Below are 19,215 nucleotides of genomic sequence, written 5' to 3' on the forward strand. Positions count from 1 at the left end.
CAAAAGTCAGAAAACCCTGAAGACTGACAGATTTTGTCTTAATGCTGATTTCATGTACAACAATAATACAGGGTTCAGTTTAACATGGAAGGTTTTATAACTACTGGTGATTTGACTTTCTTGATATATATAATGCATGCAAGTTAATAGGTTTTGCTTACTTACTGATCAGGACCAGCTGCTTCACAAGTTTTGGTTGCTTAAACATTCTCTGTAAATCCTAAGCACAGAGTCACAGAGAGACTGCTGAAAAGTACGTTTAAAAGGGTTATTAGTTTTTAGACAGAGACTTTAATTCATAGACTAAAGTTGCACAGAACAAATATGTTAAACTGAGGTGTGAAACATCTATTTATTCACTATGCACTGGTTTTTACTTCAGTTTTTCCTGTAATTCAATTATTAAACTCGTACAAGTGAGAAATATTGAATAGATCTTACTGCTAGGTTCTGTTCTCACAGAGAGGTATTTGTGGTTGCGGACAAGGATAAGCTCACCCCTGTTATTTGATGAAATAAGGCACAGTTTTATTGGAGAAGTGATTTCAAACACATATTCGATGATTTAAATAATGGTACCATAAAAGCAGGCTTTTAGTTACTGGGAACAGAAGGCTCCTCTGGCTCAGTCTTTCCTTGTTGAGCATGAAACTAGTTTTCACCAGGAAATCTGAATGTGTTGAGAAATTCCTGGGAGTAGGATCTATCATATGACTTCAACACTACACATCACAGTTTGTTTTTGCACTGAATACAGTGCCCTTGAGAAACAGGCTGATGGTTTGTGCTGTGAGTGATGGGGTCTGCTGAAAGGCAACCAGAATTTTGACAGAGGATCCAGAAGTCAAAGTTTCTGACTATTTGAATAAGACACTAATTTCCATATCTAATTTTATTACTCAGATTCCATGAGTTGTGCACTTGAAATTTGAGCAAAATTCTGACATAGCATTTGGCATGAAAGAAGCCTCTTGGACATTTTATTTTTTTTATTTTTAATATTAGATAATATCCATTCTCTCACATATCTCACATTTTTATTATGCTAGATGTAATATAAATATTTATCAGCTAATCTGATAACTAGCTAATTATAAACAGCACTGTAGCATCCTGCTGTAAGTATACCTTAGGTAACAGTGGCTGATTTCTACGCAGTAGCTCATTTGTTTGTAGTGTTCTGGAAATTTCTCATTTCTGTTTGGAATTATTCATCCTCAAAAGCTGAAGAAAAGCCTAGTTAAAAGATAGCTGCTTGTAGCACTTTCTTGCTGCATGTTTGTGGAACATTGTTGTGGTGGTGGTTAGTGCTTTTTTTAACAGTGTATGCTGACCTGGATCATGAGCATTCTTTTTTTATATGTCTGTATAATAAGTGGTCTGTATTCAACCATGGTTACTGTGAGAAGAAATGACATTATGGAGCAGTGCAATGTTAAACGCTCTATTAACAGTAGCTAAAATTTTCATGTAACTGTTTAGAGATCTCAAAATAGTACATTAAAAAAATGCTTCCTAATTCAACCAGGTTATCACTTTGTATCACTTTGTCTTGTAGTATAAGATACCAGCTAAGTATTCTTCAGCTCTTTGTGTCTTGTTCTACTGGCATCTTAATAATGTTCTGATTAGATTGCACAGTCTTAGTGGGCCGCATGTAGACAAATTGACCCCTATGTTTGAATGACATGTCAAAGTGCCAGAAGAGACTTTACAAATTAACGTGTCCGCATTGGAGGTGTCCAGACCTCCAGCTTCTTGTGTTCTCATGTCTGTCACCTGCTACTCACATACTCCTAACTAATCTCTCCTTTTCTTTCTTGATAGAGTGCTTGCTTTTGTATATGATCTACATGTAAGTGTACAACTTAAAAATATCAGAAGTTTTTGCACAGGGAGAGATGACGTACTATGTATCATAGGGTGCAATGGATTCTGGCTTCATGTTTTTGTGAAGGAAGTGTCTTTGCGTGGCATTTGGCTGACAGTCAACAAGCCAGTGAAGACCAACATGTCAGCTTTTGTGCCACAGAAATGCATCAAGCATTCAAGTAACAATTCTGCAATTATTGAAAAGAGAAATATCATGAGATTACTGTGTCAACTGGAAAAGTCCACAGATCCCAAATCATGGTTACTTAGCATGGTAAAACTACAGAAAATGGCTGCTATGGGCTACTGAGACAACTCCCTTGAAATGGATTTGAATTTGTGATGTGCCAAAGTGAGTAAATTGCTGAGGGTGCAGTCCTGACAAAAATGACTTTAAAGACCTTGAAATAACAGGGAAAAGGAGAAACTACTGATGTCTTATTGAAAAATCAGAGGTGACAACCAAATCAGGAAAGAAAATAGATGTATGGTTTCGAAGCTTTAAAACACAATGCCGAACCTTTGAATCTTCCTTCACCTTTCGGTACACACTGATATTTGTGTGTGAATTTGTACTTGAAGTGACTGACTTGGTGTTTTGTGTCACTTAGTTGTGCGTTCCAGTTTGATTTAAATAAGAGCACCATTTTTGTATGGAATAACACAGTGTTCCAGATGACAGTGGTTAGTGGTCTGAGGCACTGCAATGGAAACATGCAGGAGAGGCAGTAAAAATGCCAGGCTTGGTAAGCTTGCTTGCTTCCTCTCCACCTTGGCTTGATCAGTGGCTTTCTGGTATCTTTGGTAGTTCCTAAAATAAAAAAGAGAACAGGAGAACCTTCTCTGTGATTTGATGTAATCTCTGTTGACCCTCGTGCTCCTGACTGCTAAGTCTTCATGATAATCCTGGCATGACTCCATGTAAGTGCACACTGATCTTCTAGGTAGCTGGCATGTGTGTGGTCACTTGTCCTGCTTACACTTCACACGTGAGTCTTCAATAACTATTTTGAAATAGGAGAGGTAGTCTATAAGGAGATGGGTACAATGATGTTCACCTCATGTGAGACTAGTACATGCTACAGTAAGAAAGCACATATAAAGAAAAAAAAAAAGAGATCATGTGCTCTCATATTTTCCAAGGCATCTTAATGGATTACTGAGGTCTCATGGTTTTCTACCGGGATTTTAGGAATCCTGTTGCTCTCCTCTCCACAGTTAAGCACTGTTATTTCAGAATGAGAACATAACACAGCAAAGATGCTTCTGGAATAGAAGCCTTTGTACAGGGAGTACATGTATAGGTAATACATCACGTCTAGGTAATTCATAGTAATTCTTCATGTTGACAAGAGGTGTATATTCTGCATTTTAATTGATATGCAAGTGGATGTAATGAATCTTACAATGATGTGCATTGCACTAATTTTGAGATGACAGAAGTATGCATCAAGGAAATGAAAGACTATTTTGAAAATGTTGCTTGCATCTTCTTAGCCTGAAATGAAAGAAACATGCTTATATGGTCCTGTGTACCATCTGAGCTTTCAGCAGTAACTGGGGACTTAACTTTTTGGCTTTTTGTGTTACTCTGAGTGAATTAAAAACAAGCTATGATGGATTTATCCCTAATAAAGAAGTTGTAGACATTTGTAGTGACATCCAACTTTAACAACCTTTTAGAAGTATAAAAACAGATGATCTCAGTTTTGGCATGTTAATTTATTGTTATAAAGTATGAATAGAAATGGAACTTGAAAAGGTAATCTGTGTGTCATATTGAGGGCAAAGGTATTTTTCCCATCACTTTCAAGAGTGTCAAGACTTACTACTTGTGAGCTCTAGTGTTTGATCTTGATTAATGTTTTTACCAAGACAACTGTTTTTTCAAGGATATTTAAGATCAAACTATGTATTTTGTGTGTGTAGGTGCACATACACAGCATAGGAGACAGTGCAGTGCTAATAGTTATCGTTTAGTTTTAAATGGGATCTCTTTCAGGTGCCCACTGGCATCTGCCTCTGTGTCAAGCTTCATTGAGTTCTTGATTGTCTCAGGCCTGAAGCTATAAGAGGTTTCTGTTGGTGTGAATTCCTGTGCTACCTTCCTTTTCACCCTGCTGTGTTTTTACAAAGGCGGTCTGTTTTCTTAACAGTAAAAGATGTGGAAAATGTGCTGGAGTTTACTTAAAGGAATTTTAAAGGAAATATTTTTGTCTTGATATGTAGTACAGTTGTAAGAAGAATCATTTTGGTGACATTCATCTGTTGCAGATTAAAATAAGTTGGAGTCAGTGTTGTGATGTGAGTTAGTATGGTGCAATAAGCTGGGCAACAGAAATAAATGCATTGTAATGGATCAGGTGAGTGGAAAATAAAAATGCTTTGTTAGTTTGTATTAATAAGCTGGAAGTGAGAAGCTTCCAGGGTGTTCTAGGAAGGTGAAATTGTGGTTTTCATCAGGTGCTTGTGGCAGAGAGGTGCAATTAGGAGAGGAACACATTCAGTGCCACTGGGCCTATGTGGGTGGAGCCCAGGCACTGCCTCAGCAGTGTGAAAACCCTCTGTGCCTCTGTATCCTGACCTCCCAGTGCAGCCTTGAGTGGTTACCTGCCTGCCTTCTGAAACACGCTCCTACTCTATTTGCTTACTTGGTGTATGGAGGCTGCTTATATTATGTACAAAGATGATTACTCTCTGTATGTGTGTTCCCAAATGCTAATTCTGTTTAAATATTACCTATTGCACAACTTTTTGTTCTCTTTGGATTGTTGGTTGCATTACTGGCTAATTTATCTGGGTGTAGGTTCCCACGTGGGTGAATAGCAAAGTGCATATTAGTTCAAATAGCCAATGTGATTTCATGGCATAATTGTTGCTGAAGGTTAGAAGGCTGAAGTGTTTTGTGATCCCTTACTTAACGATACATCATGCAACTAGCTAAAGAACAAACTGCAATGCTGCTCAGTTTTCTGGGTCTCCTCCTCCTATTCCCCTATTTACCGTGCCCCAGTTTGTGTTGATAAAATGTATCCATAGAACTTTGTTTTGCTCTTAGATATTATTTTTTTCGCATATAGACCTCATTAGCCAGTACGTGTGCATGAACGTGCATTGTAGTAGTGGAGCTTTGTACACAAAGAACAAATCCCAAACTGATGCATGGTTGTTTATTTTTAAAGTATCTTAACAATTGGTTAATTATTGTCCTGCATTCTGAGCACATACATAGAAACCAGAAAACTATGACTAGGAAGCCCATTACTTTTTATTTTCGCTTGTTGTTAGTACTAGTTACTGTGATTTCTGTCTTTTCGTTGCTTCTTGCTAAGTTTTAAACTTCAGTAATTATTGCACCATTTTGCTCATTCTGACAGGCTTGCTGTTCTTTCGCACCATTATAGCCCTGTTTGTGTACGTTAGTTAATGCAAATCCAATGCAAATTCTTCGCAATTTTATTCACCTGCAGCATAACACGTGGAAACCTTTCACTGTGATGAAATTATGGTCTCTTTTAAGCAGGAGCTAATTAGAGATTTTTTCTTCTTATCTTTTTACAGTCTGACAGCAATGCAAGCTTCCTCCGAGCTGCCAGAGCTGGCAATTTGGACAAAGTAGTGGAGTATCTGAAAAGTGGAATAGACATTAACACATGTAATCAGGTAAGATAATTGAAGGGCAAAAGTACAAGGGCAAAATGTAAGTCATACCCTATTCACCAAACTAGAATTTTCAGGTTAGATTATCTTACAAAGATGTTTTAGTTGATCTCAAGCTGTGTCTTCAAGCTTGTTCTTCAGTGGGAACTTTTAATATAAAGCTGTTATTGCCTCTATATTGCCTTTAAATAAAGCTTTGCTTTTTTGGAGCTCTTTTTTCTGACTAGTATCTTGCAGGTTTGAATATGTACATTACTGGTATATGTAAAATCAAAATTTAAGGTATTTTCTGGTATTCTAACAGTAATGGACCTACTGTTGTGAAGTTCCAGTTTCAGCTGAAACAGTGAGCACTAAATATAGCTGTATTCCTGAAAACATTCAATTTATGGGGGGAAAAAAAAAAGTGTTGCAAAAGTTACTATATTATATTCTTACAGAGAGGGAGCCTCTACTCGGCTCTTGTGAGGCCCCATCTGGAGTACTGCATCCAGGCATGGGGCCACCAGTGTAAGAAAGACACAGAGCTCTTGGAATGAGTCCAGAGGAGGGCCACTGAGATTGTCAGAGGGCTGGAGCACCTCTCCTATGAGGAAAAGTTGAGAGAACTGGGCTTGTTTTGCTTAGAGAAGAGAAGGTTCCAGGAGGGATCTCATCGTGGCTTTCCTGTACTTGAAGGGAGTGTATAAACAGGAGGGGGAATGGATGCTTACAAAGGTGGATAGTGATTGGAAAAATCTGGTCGTTAGTGACCCTGCACATAGCAAGGGGATTGAAACTAGATGGTCATTACGGTCCTTTTCAACCCAGGCCATTCTGTGACTCTATGATGTTTCTATGATTTGGATACAGGGGAATACTGTGATAAAAGAAGCCTTGATATCAAGCTGAAGGTGTTCAGTATTTCTGCCTGGTTTCTTGGTAGAGAGTAAAATCCTCCTTGCTTCTGTTTCCCCTCGTTTTATATTGCTGTGTCAAAAAGAGACTGTACACTGTCTGAACAGGAGATTTGGAAAGCCAAGACCCAGCTGCTCTCCAGTTGTCTGTTGTATATTGATAATTTCTTGTCCTCTTTTTTTGGAGAAGTGAGACAAAATCTGCCAACACTTAATTTTTTGTGAATTTTTAGTTACTGCTTTTTACTGAGGGTATCCGTTTTAATTGTGATGAGGCATGGATCCCCATGTAATGGGTATTTCCCTATTATTAGCAATAAATTAAAAAAGAAACTATGTGGATCACCCTGAAAGTAATGCTTGCTATTTTTTTCCATGAAAAGTGCAACAAATAAAAAAAGCACTATAACACTGACAGAGCAAATATAAAGCTATAAAACTCTATTTTTCAACATAGTCACCTCCATTAGCTATGCATTTTTGCCAGCAGTTAATAACAGCCTGGATGTGGTGCTCGTAAAACTCTATGTGGCCATCCGGAATATGGCTTGTCTTTCACATCTCTGTTGCCACTGCTGAAACACACCTCACATGACCTAACTGTGCTCACATCCACTGTTTGGTCTCTTAACTATTCAGTAAGCATTGGTGAATGCCAATATGCCAATGGATGCCATTTTTTTTCCACATGGAGGAATTCAGTGACACATCTTTTTTTCTTACACACTTCCATGTGAGATGCCATTTTGTCAGACTGCCCCTCTACTGCCATCTGTCATACAGCAACAATGTGGAATGGTGTATTGAAGGGAAGGTTCATCCTCTACTGCCATACCACCACCATCTGCTTCTGATATCATGGGTCAACATAATAAAATAGAAAGCATTACTTTCAGAGCAAGTCTAAATTCGCAAAAGAGTTAGAATTTTGTGTATTATGACATAAATTATCCTGGCCCTAACTGTAGTATATTGATGCACATTTTTCAAGAATATAAAAACAGTTGGTGTTTTCAGTTTCATACTTAGGTTTTTTGGACTTAATATTGCTTTGGATTGCTCATTAATTAATTGTGAATGGTGGAGGAACAGGCTATGAATTGAATAATTCATACCAAACAAAGTAGATCTTGCTGAAATAAATGAGTAAATTTGCATGGTATCTTTGAATTTTGTTAATGTATTTTTATGGAGATCATTCAGTTAGTATTTTAGTAAACAAATCTAAAACTCATTTACATATAGACCAAATTGTAAAATCACTTTTTGAATCCTTTTTCTCTTGTGTGGTGATGAGTACCAAGTATCTCTAAATAACCTGAAGACAGAAAAATGATGGAAAGTATGTGCTTTTTTGTTGTTCAACTCTAATGAGGACTTCCTTGGTCTGTTGTTTACTTTATGCTCAAATTCTGCCCAGGTCTTCATTAAATTTTAGAAGAATTTTTTGCAACTGTATAGTTAGTACATGACCTCAGTGAGTTCTAAAACACTTCTTCATTTTCAATTCAAGGGAAACAAAAGGAGGTTTGGTACTCCACTGTGCCAGACTTGTCCCTTAAAAGCAATTACTAGAACCGTAGAGGTAATTGTCTCGCGTAGAGCAAGATTAGATCCAATTCAGAATGTGCGTTTTTGTGGCAGAGACAGCACTATACAGTCTTACCATTATAGAAATATCCTATGCTACTTTATCAGGTTGGAAGCAGTGTGGTCAGTCAGTTGATTTTCCTTGGTCTTTAAGTGCACTGCCCCACGTGGAGCACCTGATCCCCAGTGGCCTGAGGTGCGGAAGTCCATGGCTTCCCCTGCTATTTTTGTGATATCTCAGCCCACAAAGAAACATTCAGTGGGAGGTATTTTTAGCTGACTAGCTAACTTGTGCTCAAGAAGATTAGCATCTTGAAGCTCTGTTGTGGAATCTCTAGTAAAATGATCATTAGCATTGCAAATCTGATTACCCTCAGGTGGTTAAAGAAACTGTGATTTTATTCTTTATTTTATTTTATTTTTTTCAAAAACAGTTTTGGAAAATTGCAAACTCAGATATGTTTTTATCACTGGTCAATTTTCTCTATAAAATATATTGTTATGTGGATGGCTATAAAAGTATACTTAAATTTTCTGTTTAAATGACTACCTCCTGTTTCAGAGGAATTACTACTATTGTAAAAACAGAGTTAAAGTTTCAGCCTTGATATGACTGTGATAGAATATTTTGGTTTGGCTCTTTTGTAAATGAGTTGCATAAATCCAGTTACTTTTGCTTCATAGCCCATGGCCCTGATTGTGATGCTTGAATGACTGGTACCCTCCAATTCAATTGGACTGCAACTGTTGCTTAAAAGAAGCACGCAGTTAAGTGTCTTGACATTGAGGCGGAGTCAATGGTGTTTCTTTGAAGAGGGGCTTGAGAACTCAAGCTTTATGGTGACTATCTCCTAACTCTTAGTCAGATTAGATCAAGATGACCACAAACTAGACAATGTGTAGAAATTTCAGAAGTAAAAAATGCTTTTAAAGTTCGTCTTTAAATAAAATCAGCAAATCGTTCAGTGGAAATCTCATGTTAGCTCTATTTGTAATTCATGCATCACGAGATGGATAAAATTTCAGTGCCCCAGGTAAACAGAAACTTCAGTGAATGTTTACTTTAATAGTAAAGTAATACTTTAATAGTAATAGGTTCAGCACAGTGGAAGAGTTGTAAGGAGGAAGCCTTTGCCTGGTGAAATGAAACAGGTATTCAAGGAGGATTTGTTAGCAGAGGATAAGACTGAATGTGCTCCAGACAGTTGTCAGAATACGCCCATAGTTGTCTGGTACTACACGAGTACACCTTGATCCCAAAGGCCTTGTCTCAGACTTGAGCCACCTGGCACACAGCTTACTGGTAGCATCATTCTAAAGCATGCAAACAAGAAACACAATTCTTCTTCAGTAGCTTCTGACCCAGAGTTGTTGTTATTTCATGAACTTTTGCCCAGAAAACAGTAACGTGTGCACACAACCCTTGTTTCCGTGCCCAGTGCACCACATGGGGCCAGGAGAAGGCCATGGGCCTGTGGTGCAGAGTTGGGGCTGCTCTAAGGAGACCTCGTGCTGACAGCAGCACCTCAGCTATGCTGACAGGAATTTGGGGTGTTTGGTTTCTAAGGTTTCTTGATATTCACATATTTTTCTAATACTTAATTCTCTAATGAATTAGCTACATGTACAATTTTAAATCCAATTTAATTTAATTTAAAAGTGCAGCAAAGTGCTAGTCTGAAGAAGACTGCTTTATACTATCCAAATGTTATCTGTACCACCAAGAAAACCTCAGTAAAATTCATGGCTCCATCCTGATACATACTGACATTCAGACCAGAAAAAGTACACTTAAAAAATAATATAAGAGTTATTGTTCTTGGAGAATGTCAGATAATGCTGGCTGTGATGTAAAATGTCAGAACTAGTTAAAAAAAGCCCACAGCTGCGGCCACTGCTTATTTTCAGAAAAGAATAGATGGAAGAATAAGAAAAGAAATAATATAAAATACCTTGAGATGTTATCTTCCCTGCTGAAGAATGGCTGCCAGTGATTAGGCAGTGTGTGTTAAAGGGAAGGTTGAATATGAAAGTGAGAGAGATTCCATTGCTGGCAGTGTCAGGGAATTTAATGATGATCAGAAGAACTGGGGCTTTACATGTGCTATTTGTTGAAAACATAGAGAGAAAATCTTGCCCCACTCTCTGTAAGAAAGTTTCTATTAAAAGACAACAGTCCAGAATGTACCTGCTGCATTATAAGGGACAGAACCTGGCAAAGTTTGAGTTGCCCAGATAGGATAGATTAAATCCAGACTGTTTCTCAAAACTACTCTAAGAAATATTTTTAAATACATCCAACAATTTTGTGGCTTGATAATACAGAGAGATATTATCAAAAAGGCTCACAAGACAGAAAATGCTTACTGTGATAAGTGCTTGGTAACATGAAAAGGTTTTCCGTTTTTCTAGTGTTCATTTTCTTTTGCTTGCTCTGAGAGAAACATGATTAGGGCTGCTGCAGATTCATCTTCTGTGGGAAGTGCTTTCCTTCTGTGGATCACTGTGCAAGTTCCTCTTTCATGAAAGCACATTAACAATATTGTGCAAAGCAAGTACTTATTATAAATTGATACCACATAGGTGAAATCAGAGCCAGATTAACTGCAAGCAGTAGCAAAAACCTGAAATCTCATACTGACTTCATTTTATTTGATAAATAATATCGCCTGATGTCTGAGTTAACTCAGGAATTTTCTAGAATATGTACAATGTTTTGAGTTCTTGACAAACAGTACAGAATAGAAAATACAACCCTTCAGACCTATGAATAAAGCAAATGTCTGATTTGGATTGCTTTAGCCCCATAAGCTGGGCAAAACTTCCCTCTGTGCACTGGATCGATCAGTTTTCCCTGAAGACATTGATTATTCTCTGGATCTTTTCAAGGCTCAGTGATGAGCCTCCTACTTTGTCAAGACTAGAAAGCATGATCTTCTAACCTTTGCCACCTATCATGTACGTACAGGTACTTTAGCTTTTTGGAATCTCCAGTTCTAACGCCATACAAAACATTCTGATGAAGATGTCTGAAGTAGGTATGCCCAGCTTTCCACTGCTTCGGCTTCCATTGGTTAAGCATCAGTCTTGTATTTCAGGTTTTATTAGGAGTGCAGGCAAACTTCACTTCTGGAGGACAGGGAATAAGTCATGGGAGCTGCTACTGCAGCCTCAGTTGCTCCTCCGCCTTCAAGAGGTTTGAATCCTTTGTCTCCATGGCTGTGCTCCAGTTGTCTAAAGGGAAGTGCTAACACGTTGCATGAAACACAGGAAATGTAATTTATTTTTAACGTGAGATATCTGCGTAGTCTTTCAAACATGAAGCCCTATATAGTCACTTTGTGTTTTTTTTCCCCCTCAGTGTAATGCTATTTTAGGTGCCAATTCAGTAAGCAGTACATAATGCTAAGAATAAGCTTTCCTGAACAGTGATAACACAAGATGCTTTCTTCAGTTCTAGTGTTGTTTCTCAAACCCTATATTTGTATAGGTATGTCTTTATAGATGACAAAAATATTTTCCCTGTTTAAAACGTTACAAAGTTTAGTGGAATTTAATACTTCAGAGTGTACTGAATGCAGGGATTAGTGGTTAGTTAATCATATTTTGTTGAATACTAACTTCAGCACATGTCACATCAAATTATTGTGGATTTTCTTCCTTTAATCTGGATTTTGGCACCGTCATTTATTCTGAAATCAGTTATTCTGATATTTTGTTGTACCTGGAGAGATTTAGAAAACTCTGTGGACAAAATCCCATAGCTTTAAATAAAATCTTTCAAATATCTAAGTATTTTATATCTAGTACTTTATAGGGTGAAAAACTGATAGACATTGAAAATCTGATTCCCTTAAAGTTATTTTCCATAGGTAGTTTAGGATATGACTGCCATTCCTTTTTATATAGCAAGAAAAGTCAACTTGCTTCTGAAGTATTTGAATCAACACTCAAAATGTTGACTAGATAAATGAACTATAATTTGTATGTATATATTTATATATAACATAATGCATACATGAAGCCCTTTTACTTCGGCTTTCTTAGGCCTAACAGAAATAAGACCCAAAATCTGACAAGACTAAGAGGTTATCAGCTGTATCCTATGTTTACAGGGCACCATAGTGTTACTATTCCTTGTCTTTGAGGTTTGTCCATTTCTACGTTAATAAAAGCGTCATCTTGGAAGGAAATGCTTATGATGGATTTTGGCATTTGTTTTGATTAAGTCTTCTGTGTTCTCAAGGAGTGTATGCATAGTCTGATACCTAGAACAGAGGGGAGCTTTATATAACTTAGATCTTTTTGGCTTTTGCTCTCATTTTCTTGGCTTCTTTATAATTTGGTTGGTGTCTTTAGTTTCAGTGAGACAAAGCACCAGCTATTAATTACTCTGTCATTTAGTCCGAAATGTGCTAACTATAGACTGAAGTAGCACTGTAGTCATAATGAGGTCAATATTGTCACATGTTGTTAACTTAGTAGGTCAATTCATTTTTTGTGAGTTCGTAGGCTACAAAGTAATATAAAAGGAGAATTTTCATAATCTGAAATTATTTTTTTCTTCTTTTACACTTCAACAAACTTTTTGAGTGGAGAAATTGATGCCAAGCTCTCTTACGTGCCCTCTGCCAAATCATTCTTGAAAAGATGCTGACCACATGCACTCCTCAATTCCCCAGGAGATTTGTTCAAAGGAGACTATTTGCAGCAACCTTAGACTGACATCTATTAAAAAATGGGGAAAGGATTTGACTTTAACAAAGGCAGCAATGCTGCCTGAGGATCCATGCAATGAGGATCCAGTCCTGCTGCAACAAAGGCAAAAGTACTGTGGAATTCCTTGGGTGATTTTCAGGCAATAGCAGAGAGACTTGGTGCCAGTCTGATGAGAAAAGAAGTGAGTAAAATTCAGTTGGCTTGGGAAGTTGAATTGATGTTCCTCAGACCTTGCACGAAATTTGGAAGCTTTTCTGTTTAGTGAAAATCTGAATGGTAATGCAACAGTACATGCTGAAAGCAACGGTGGTGCATGTGTTGTATGCTTGTAGCTCCCCATGGGAACTGAAATGCCAGAACATCTAGCTCGGTGGCAGAGGAGCAAAAGGACCAAGGGAATCAGGCTCTGCAGGGAAACATTTGAACAGCCAAGTTTGCAAGGTGAAAGCCTCTTCTTTTATGAGAGTTAGGATTATAAATGAGCCTCTGAAAAAGGTAGATACGGTGCATGCATACTATGTGGGGTGAAGCAGTCTAAATGCCATACAGTTTGGCTTAGCAGACGACTAATTTAATCTCCCTCCTCCCCACACCCACAACTTTTTGGTAGGCATGAGAGAGAAAAGGGAAGTGTCAGAAACCTCTGTTTTTCTAAAATACAAGAATGCAGCTGACAGGAACGGAGGAGTTGCATTGATTAAATCTGAGCTTCCATCATCCGAAGTAGCAGAGATCAGCCTTGTGGGCTGGGAAATAATTACAGCATTGGTGCTGATTACAGAGGAACAAAGCTTGCTTTAAGGCTTCAGTCCTGCTGGCCCTTCACTTTCTTCGTATGTGTGCATGTTAAACTAAAGCAGCAGCTTGTTCTCAGCGATTTGCAATCAGAGGCATGTGAGTTCACATAACTTGTGTAGGCTATGCAATGTTTCAGGTGCTGTCTGTTGTCTGTGGAATTCAGTCTGCTTCCAAAGAGTGAAAAAAGCTGATGCAGGTGGTAGAAATACATCCGCAGTGTCCAACGGTAGGGTGTCAAAGTTACTGTTCGTACTCTCATAGAAGGTGTTGATGACCGAACATATTACTTCAGGTGTAGGAACAGTTCTTTGTTCTCAAACAAGAACACTGTGTATTTCTCACAAAATACTATTCCTAAACTTTCAGCCGCTGCAGGCAGTAATTATGGTTATGTTATACTCAGCAGAGATTAAAAAAACAAGGCAGGTCAGGGCTGCCTGAAATGTTTTCAGCTTGCAGAAAAATGCACTGATGTGTGATGTTACTCATCCTGATGATTATGGTCAACCTTACCACCTAAATTCAACTAAAATATATACTCCTGATTCTGGGCATGGCACTACTGCTGCTCTGGGGCACCACAGCTCTGTGGTATGAGTGTTCCTCTGGAGCAGGAAGGATTTGTTATTGCTGCTTCACTTTCATAATGGGATTTGAAACCACATTTCCTATTGATGTTTACTAACTACTGAAGGGCATTCTTCTTTGCCTGGCAGCTTGTGAACATATTCTTCCTTCAGTTCCTTTTTTTTTCCTCGTTGCAATGGTTACACTTCTCAATTTGACCACAAAGTCTGCCTATGTTGCAAACACAAATGTGGAATTAAAAAGTACTTCAGAAATGCAGCTGGATTGCTGAGCCTGCAACCATTGGACCAACTCCTATTAAATGCCTCCTGTGAAGTGCTAAGTGCTTTAAAATCCCACTGGGAATCACGAGCATGAACTGCAACTGAGGATGGACAAATAAGAGACCAGAAAGCTGCATGGTTATTTTTTAATTTGAATGTCTATGAGCTGCTGTGAAACAAGTATAACTACAACAGTGCTAAACTTGCTGCAGGTTACTCAGATGCTCAAGTATTGCTTATGATGCTTGCAATATGGAAAACAACAGAATGCTTGAGGGCAGTGGCAGTGTTTGTTGCTGTCACCTGCCTGATACACTGTGAAAAGTAACAGTATTGTGAAAATTAGGTTAGAAATTCTGTTAGAATAGATAGTCATTTTATATTTTTCCCTTGGATGGAATGGGGATACTACGAGGAGGAGGAAGATATAGTTTGCATGGACAGAATTAATACATTTTAACACTTACAATTAACTATCCTACTTAATATGAAAAGAATTTAACTTTAATTTTATTGTTGGTTTTTTTATTTGTTTGATTGTATTGAGTTTCTTCTTCTTTTTTCTTTAATCCTAGCTCTTGTTTAATTAGATTTATTTTCCTTTTTTTGAATGAGGTTGCAAAAATGCAAAGTTTAGTAAAGAAAGAAACAACCAGCAAGCCAGCAGATGGAGTAAGTTAAAGAACAATATAATTTGGGAACTACCATCAACAACTGTTTTGGTACATTTGTGCTGTAGTCTTCTAATTGACAGCAGATATCTTAGAGGAAAGGAGTGGAAGGTAGGGTTCAGGACAACTATATCAGCCTGGATTTATCCTAATTCAAGGCACGTTCTCTGTAAATTTGGCCAAGTCTTGTGGTTTCTCTGTAGTGGTAATACCTCAGTGGAGATAGAGAAATCTAAAGTATGTAGAAGAATGTTTTGTATTTGAATTTGGAAATAATGGGCTCCAAGGAGATACTCAAGGTAGTAGTCTTGGGAAATGCTGGACTCTAAGAATGGAAGGAATCTCTTAGGAGTATTTTCTGGATGAAAATGTGGTTTGTTTTGATGTCTTTGTTGCTATGAGAAAAATGTTATCGGAGAAGCTTTGTCACACAGTGAAGGCTTAACGAACCAGGTCCAAAATATCTGACTTATGTAGGCAGTCAGCTCAGAGATGTAATAGTAGTCCAGCAACTAATCTTTTTATACCAGGGTAAAGTGGGAATGTGTATCATCAGAACTGATATTTGTAATTGATATGGTCCTTGTGCTTACAGAATGGGCTCAATGCTCTGCACCTGGCAGCTAAAGAAGGCCATGTGGGACTTGTACAAGAATTACTGGAAAGAGGGTCGGCTGTGGATTCTGCCACTAAGGTAAATGACATATCTGTACATTTATTCTCAAAAAGAACAAGTCAAGTACATGGGAGAGGTTTAGAAAAGAAGTACTGAAGTAGTAAAACAATAAATACTTCACTTGTATATACAGTTTTGCTTTTATATTGTATCCTGTAAGTCTGTGTTCTTGGCTGAGGCTCCTCAGTAGTAAATGCAGACAGAAATAGCACTGTTTATACAATCTGTTTGCAGGGGAAATGCTGTACAAGTTTCAGTGATGCCAGTTTTTTCATGATTTCCAGTGACAATTGCCCATTATACTGAGAGTGAATTTAGCTTAAGATGGTGTAATGCAGAAAGCTGTTAGCCCATACTAAACTTTACCTAGAAGCTTGTTCCAAACCCACATCAAATTATGTAATTTCACTCAAAACTTATGTTGGAGTGTTAGTGTTGTGCAGCCACTCCAGAAATCTTCATGGCTGCAGCTAACCATCAAATCCCGTATGATGTTTATGGAACGTCATGGAACTATGTGGCAAAATTGTACTCAAAAATTGAAGGCCTGCATGCTAAATATTGTGAAATGAGTGCTGGTTGAAATGATTCCTCAAGAAGGGTGACATCTTTCATTTTTCTTTTCTTTTTTACAGAAAGGGAATACCGCCCTACACATTGCATCCTTAGCAGGACAAGCTGAAGTTGTCAAAGTATTGGTTAAGGAAGGAGCCAATATTAATGCGCAGTCTCAGGTATGATACTATTTTCTTCCCTCCTCTCTTCTAAAAGTTAGTTGGTGGAATTTCTTTAATAAAATAGATCTGAGATGCCTGGCAGAGATTCCAAATCTTTCCATTGTTGCCACACGCAAGGGATCAATCAAGTACATGCCATTTACTATTAGGAAAGTAAATAACAAACTGAAGTTGATTAACAACTTAAATAACAAACAAGTTGATGTACTTGTTGCATGATATGTAAACTCACATATTTTTGATTGAAATCTTTTAACAATTTCTAGTGTGCTTTTAGTTTCAGAAATTCTTCAAGTTGTCAAAATATTTGATCATGTTTCTCTTGAATTTGGTGTGCAGTAGTGCTGTTCATAATTTCTTAAAGTCTTGATTTATAGAATTGCTTTTCATGGTTATTTGTTGGCTAAACATTTACAGATAACTCAATCAGGTCTCTGAAGTTATTATTTCTATGATTAGCCAGCATTTAAATCAAAGTTTCGAATGTACATTGGAATTGAGGTAATTCACCTTGTCCTGGCTGGCAAACTGACTACAAAAAGAGCTCTACTTTTTTGCACTGAGATGAAGCTTGTGTACTTTTCTAAGATGTACCAGACAAGAAGGAAATGTTGCAGAGGCTGACTGATGGCCAGTTCTTCTCATTCTGGGCAAGGCTGCTGGAACAGCTGCCTCCCTGTTGAGATTTCAGAGCTGTAAACAACATGTGCTTGATTTGCAGGGAACAACATACTGCAGAGTAGCTAGATGATGGTTTCTTTCTCAAGCTAACTGTTCCCAGTTCCTTTGTCCTTCCAGCAGACAACATATCTATCACCATTAGAGCAATTGGTCAGATTATCCTAATGCATCTTTAAGATGCATGTTATTTCCTCTATTTACAAGTAGGAAGAATTTGTCAAATTGTTTGTTTGCTTGTAAATTCTTCTGTGATAACTATCTGTACCTATGGAGAAATGAACAGATGGTACAGATAAGGACTATAAGGACTATGCATGATACAGAAACTGCTATCTTTGTTTCAGATGTATCTTTTTAAAGCATCTTGTGATATTCTTAGTAATAAATAATCGCACTAACAGTGTTCCAGTTGAGTTTAAGTGTGTCATTCAATGACCATAAGTACCATGTGTGCCCCGGTGGCGCAGCGGTAGAATTCCCGTCTGCAACACCAGGGGGCCTGGGTTCGAATTCCCCCTGTGGAGCAGGGGGTAGAAGTGCCGCTCTGCTACACAGAGGGCTCGAATCCCGGGAGTTGGACTCGATGATCTCTAAGGTCCCTTCCAACTCGCACAATACTATGATACTATGATATGATGATACCATTTTTGCAGTTATGCTGTAAGGAAAAAAACAAGTCATGCTCATGTAGATTAATTTCAGATTGAGTTTTCTTAGATATTACTGTGTATTACATAGCGACCATTAGCATAATCTTTATGGGATTCATGTGCAGAATAAGAAGAGAGTAATCTGATTAAGCAGTGTAGCTGGACTCAAACTAGAGTGTGTAATGCTTTTTTCAATCATATTTTGTTGAGCATTCTCTTATCAATAAGAATGAGAATACAGACAAGTTTCTGGAAGGATTTGATATGTTGGAGTCCATTCTAAGTCTGTTTAGCTTCATATCTTGCTATCCCAGACCTAGGAACCTGCTTTATTATTATTATTATTATTATTATTATTATTATTATTTTCTATGTGATACAGTCATTTAAAGTAAATAGAGGCTGGTGTTTGAACTATTAGGTCTATAAAACAAGCAGGTATATCAATACTTTTGTTACAGGTTAGTCCAGTCTCTCTGTATTTTTTGCTGAAGAGCTACTGTTAATGAGTTTCCTCAATTATTCCCCATCCTCTACTTCCATTAAAGATAAGGAGTGCTGTAATTCCATTGTTGAACAAATTTGGCAAAATTCTTTCATAATGAACTAATGGAATGAGTCTTGCATACATTTTTCAGCCTTCTCATTGTATAAGGAGATAAACAGATGTATTTAATGTCAGGATTTCAAGCAAAGTAAGAGAACTCATGGTAAAAATGGCAACTATTGTGAAAAATAATTCCTCAGAAAGTCTTCATGAAGGTTTTTCTTTACACTTGAAAAAGAAATGATTTTTTATTTTTATTTTTTTATTTTTTTTATTATTATGAAAAAAGAAATCCTGCTAGAACTGGAAATTGTTTTTGCAGGTATTTTGTGTACTATTCTAGTTTTTACAGACATTTATTATTAGCACTGAGTGTTCTACAGAGTACATACAGACCAGTTAACAGGCATTTGCTACTTGAATTACCACCCAAGTGGGATTAATTCAGCAGATAATGACACGTTCAGAAAATGACAATAGGCGACCTGGCATAAGCTCTTCTTCCTGCCTACTGAAACCTGCATCTATATGACAGGAGTTACTTTTCAGAATAGTGCAGGGGGATGTGATGTTACCAAGATACTCCACAAAACATTTACTAGTGGAGACATTTTTATGTATATGGGAATGTAATCTGATGGGAAATCTCAAAAGACAAATGTAGACTTGATATTAATCAATAAGGACGAAAGGAGGAATGTGAAGGACTTTGATTAGTGTTTGTAAAATGATAATACATTTTAAATAAAGAGTCATAGCATTTAAAGCAAATATTTCTTTTTCATTTCTTTGCCTAGCACTGTAAATTTGTGGAGCCCTGGTAGTGCATCACCGTCTCTAATGGTCTGTTAATTTTTCTCTGCTAGG

General features: G+C 37.5%; 1 protein-coding gene across 40 annotated transcripts in view; it reads left to right on the top strand.

Annotated features, from left to right (window-relative positions):
- Nucleotides 1–19,215, top strand: part of ANK2 (ankyrin 2) — a 328,177-nt gene that overhangs the window by 185,096 nt on the left and 123,866 nt on the right. For all 40 annotated transcript variants that reach the window (XM_072335041.1, XM_072335035.1, XM_072335029.1 and 37 more), the window contains 3 exons: nt 5,434–5,535; nt 15,653–15,751; nt 16,369–16,467. In XM_072335041.1, the coding sequence (XP_072191142.1) occupies nt 5,434–5,535; nt 15,653–15,751; nt 16,369–16,467 (300 nt within the window). The remainder of the gene's footprint in view (nt 1–5,433; nt 5,536–15,652; nt 15,752–16,368; nt 16,468–19,215) is intronic.

The sequence above is a fragment of the Excalfactoria chinensis genome, chromosome 4, assembly GCF_039878825.1.
Source record: "Excalfactoria chinensis isolate bCotChi1 chromosome 4, bCotChi1.hap2, whole genome shotgun sequence".
NCBI classification, from domain to species: domain Eukaryota; kingdom Metazoa; phylum Chordata; class Aves; order Galliformes; family Phasianidae; genus Excalfactoria; species Excalfactoria chinensis.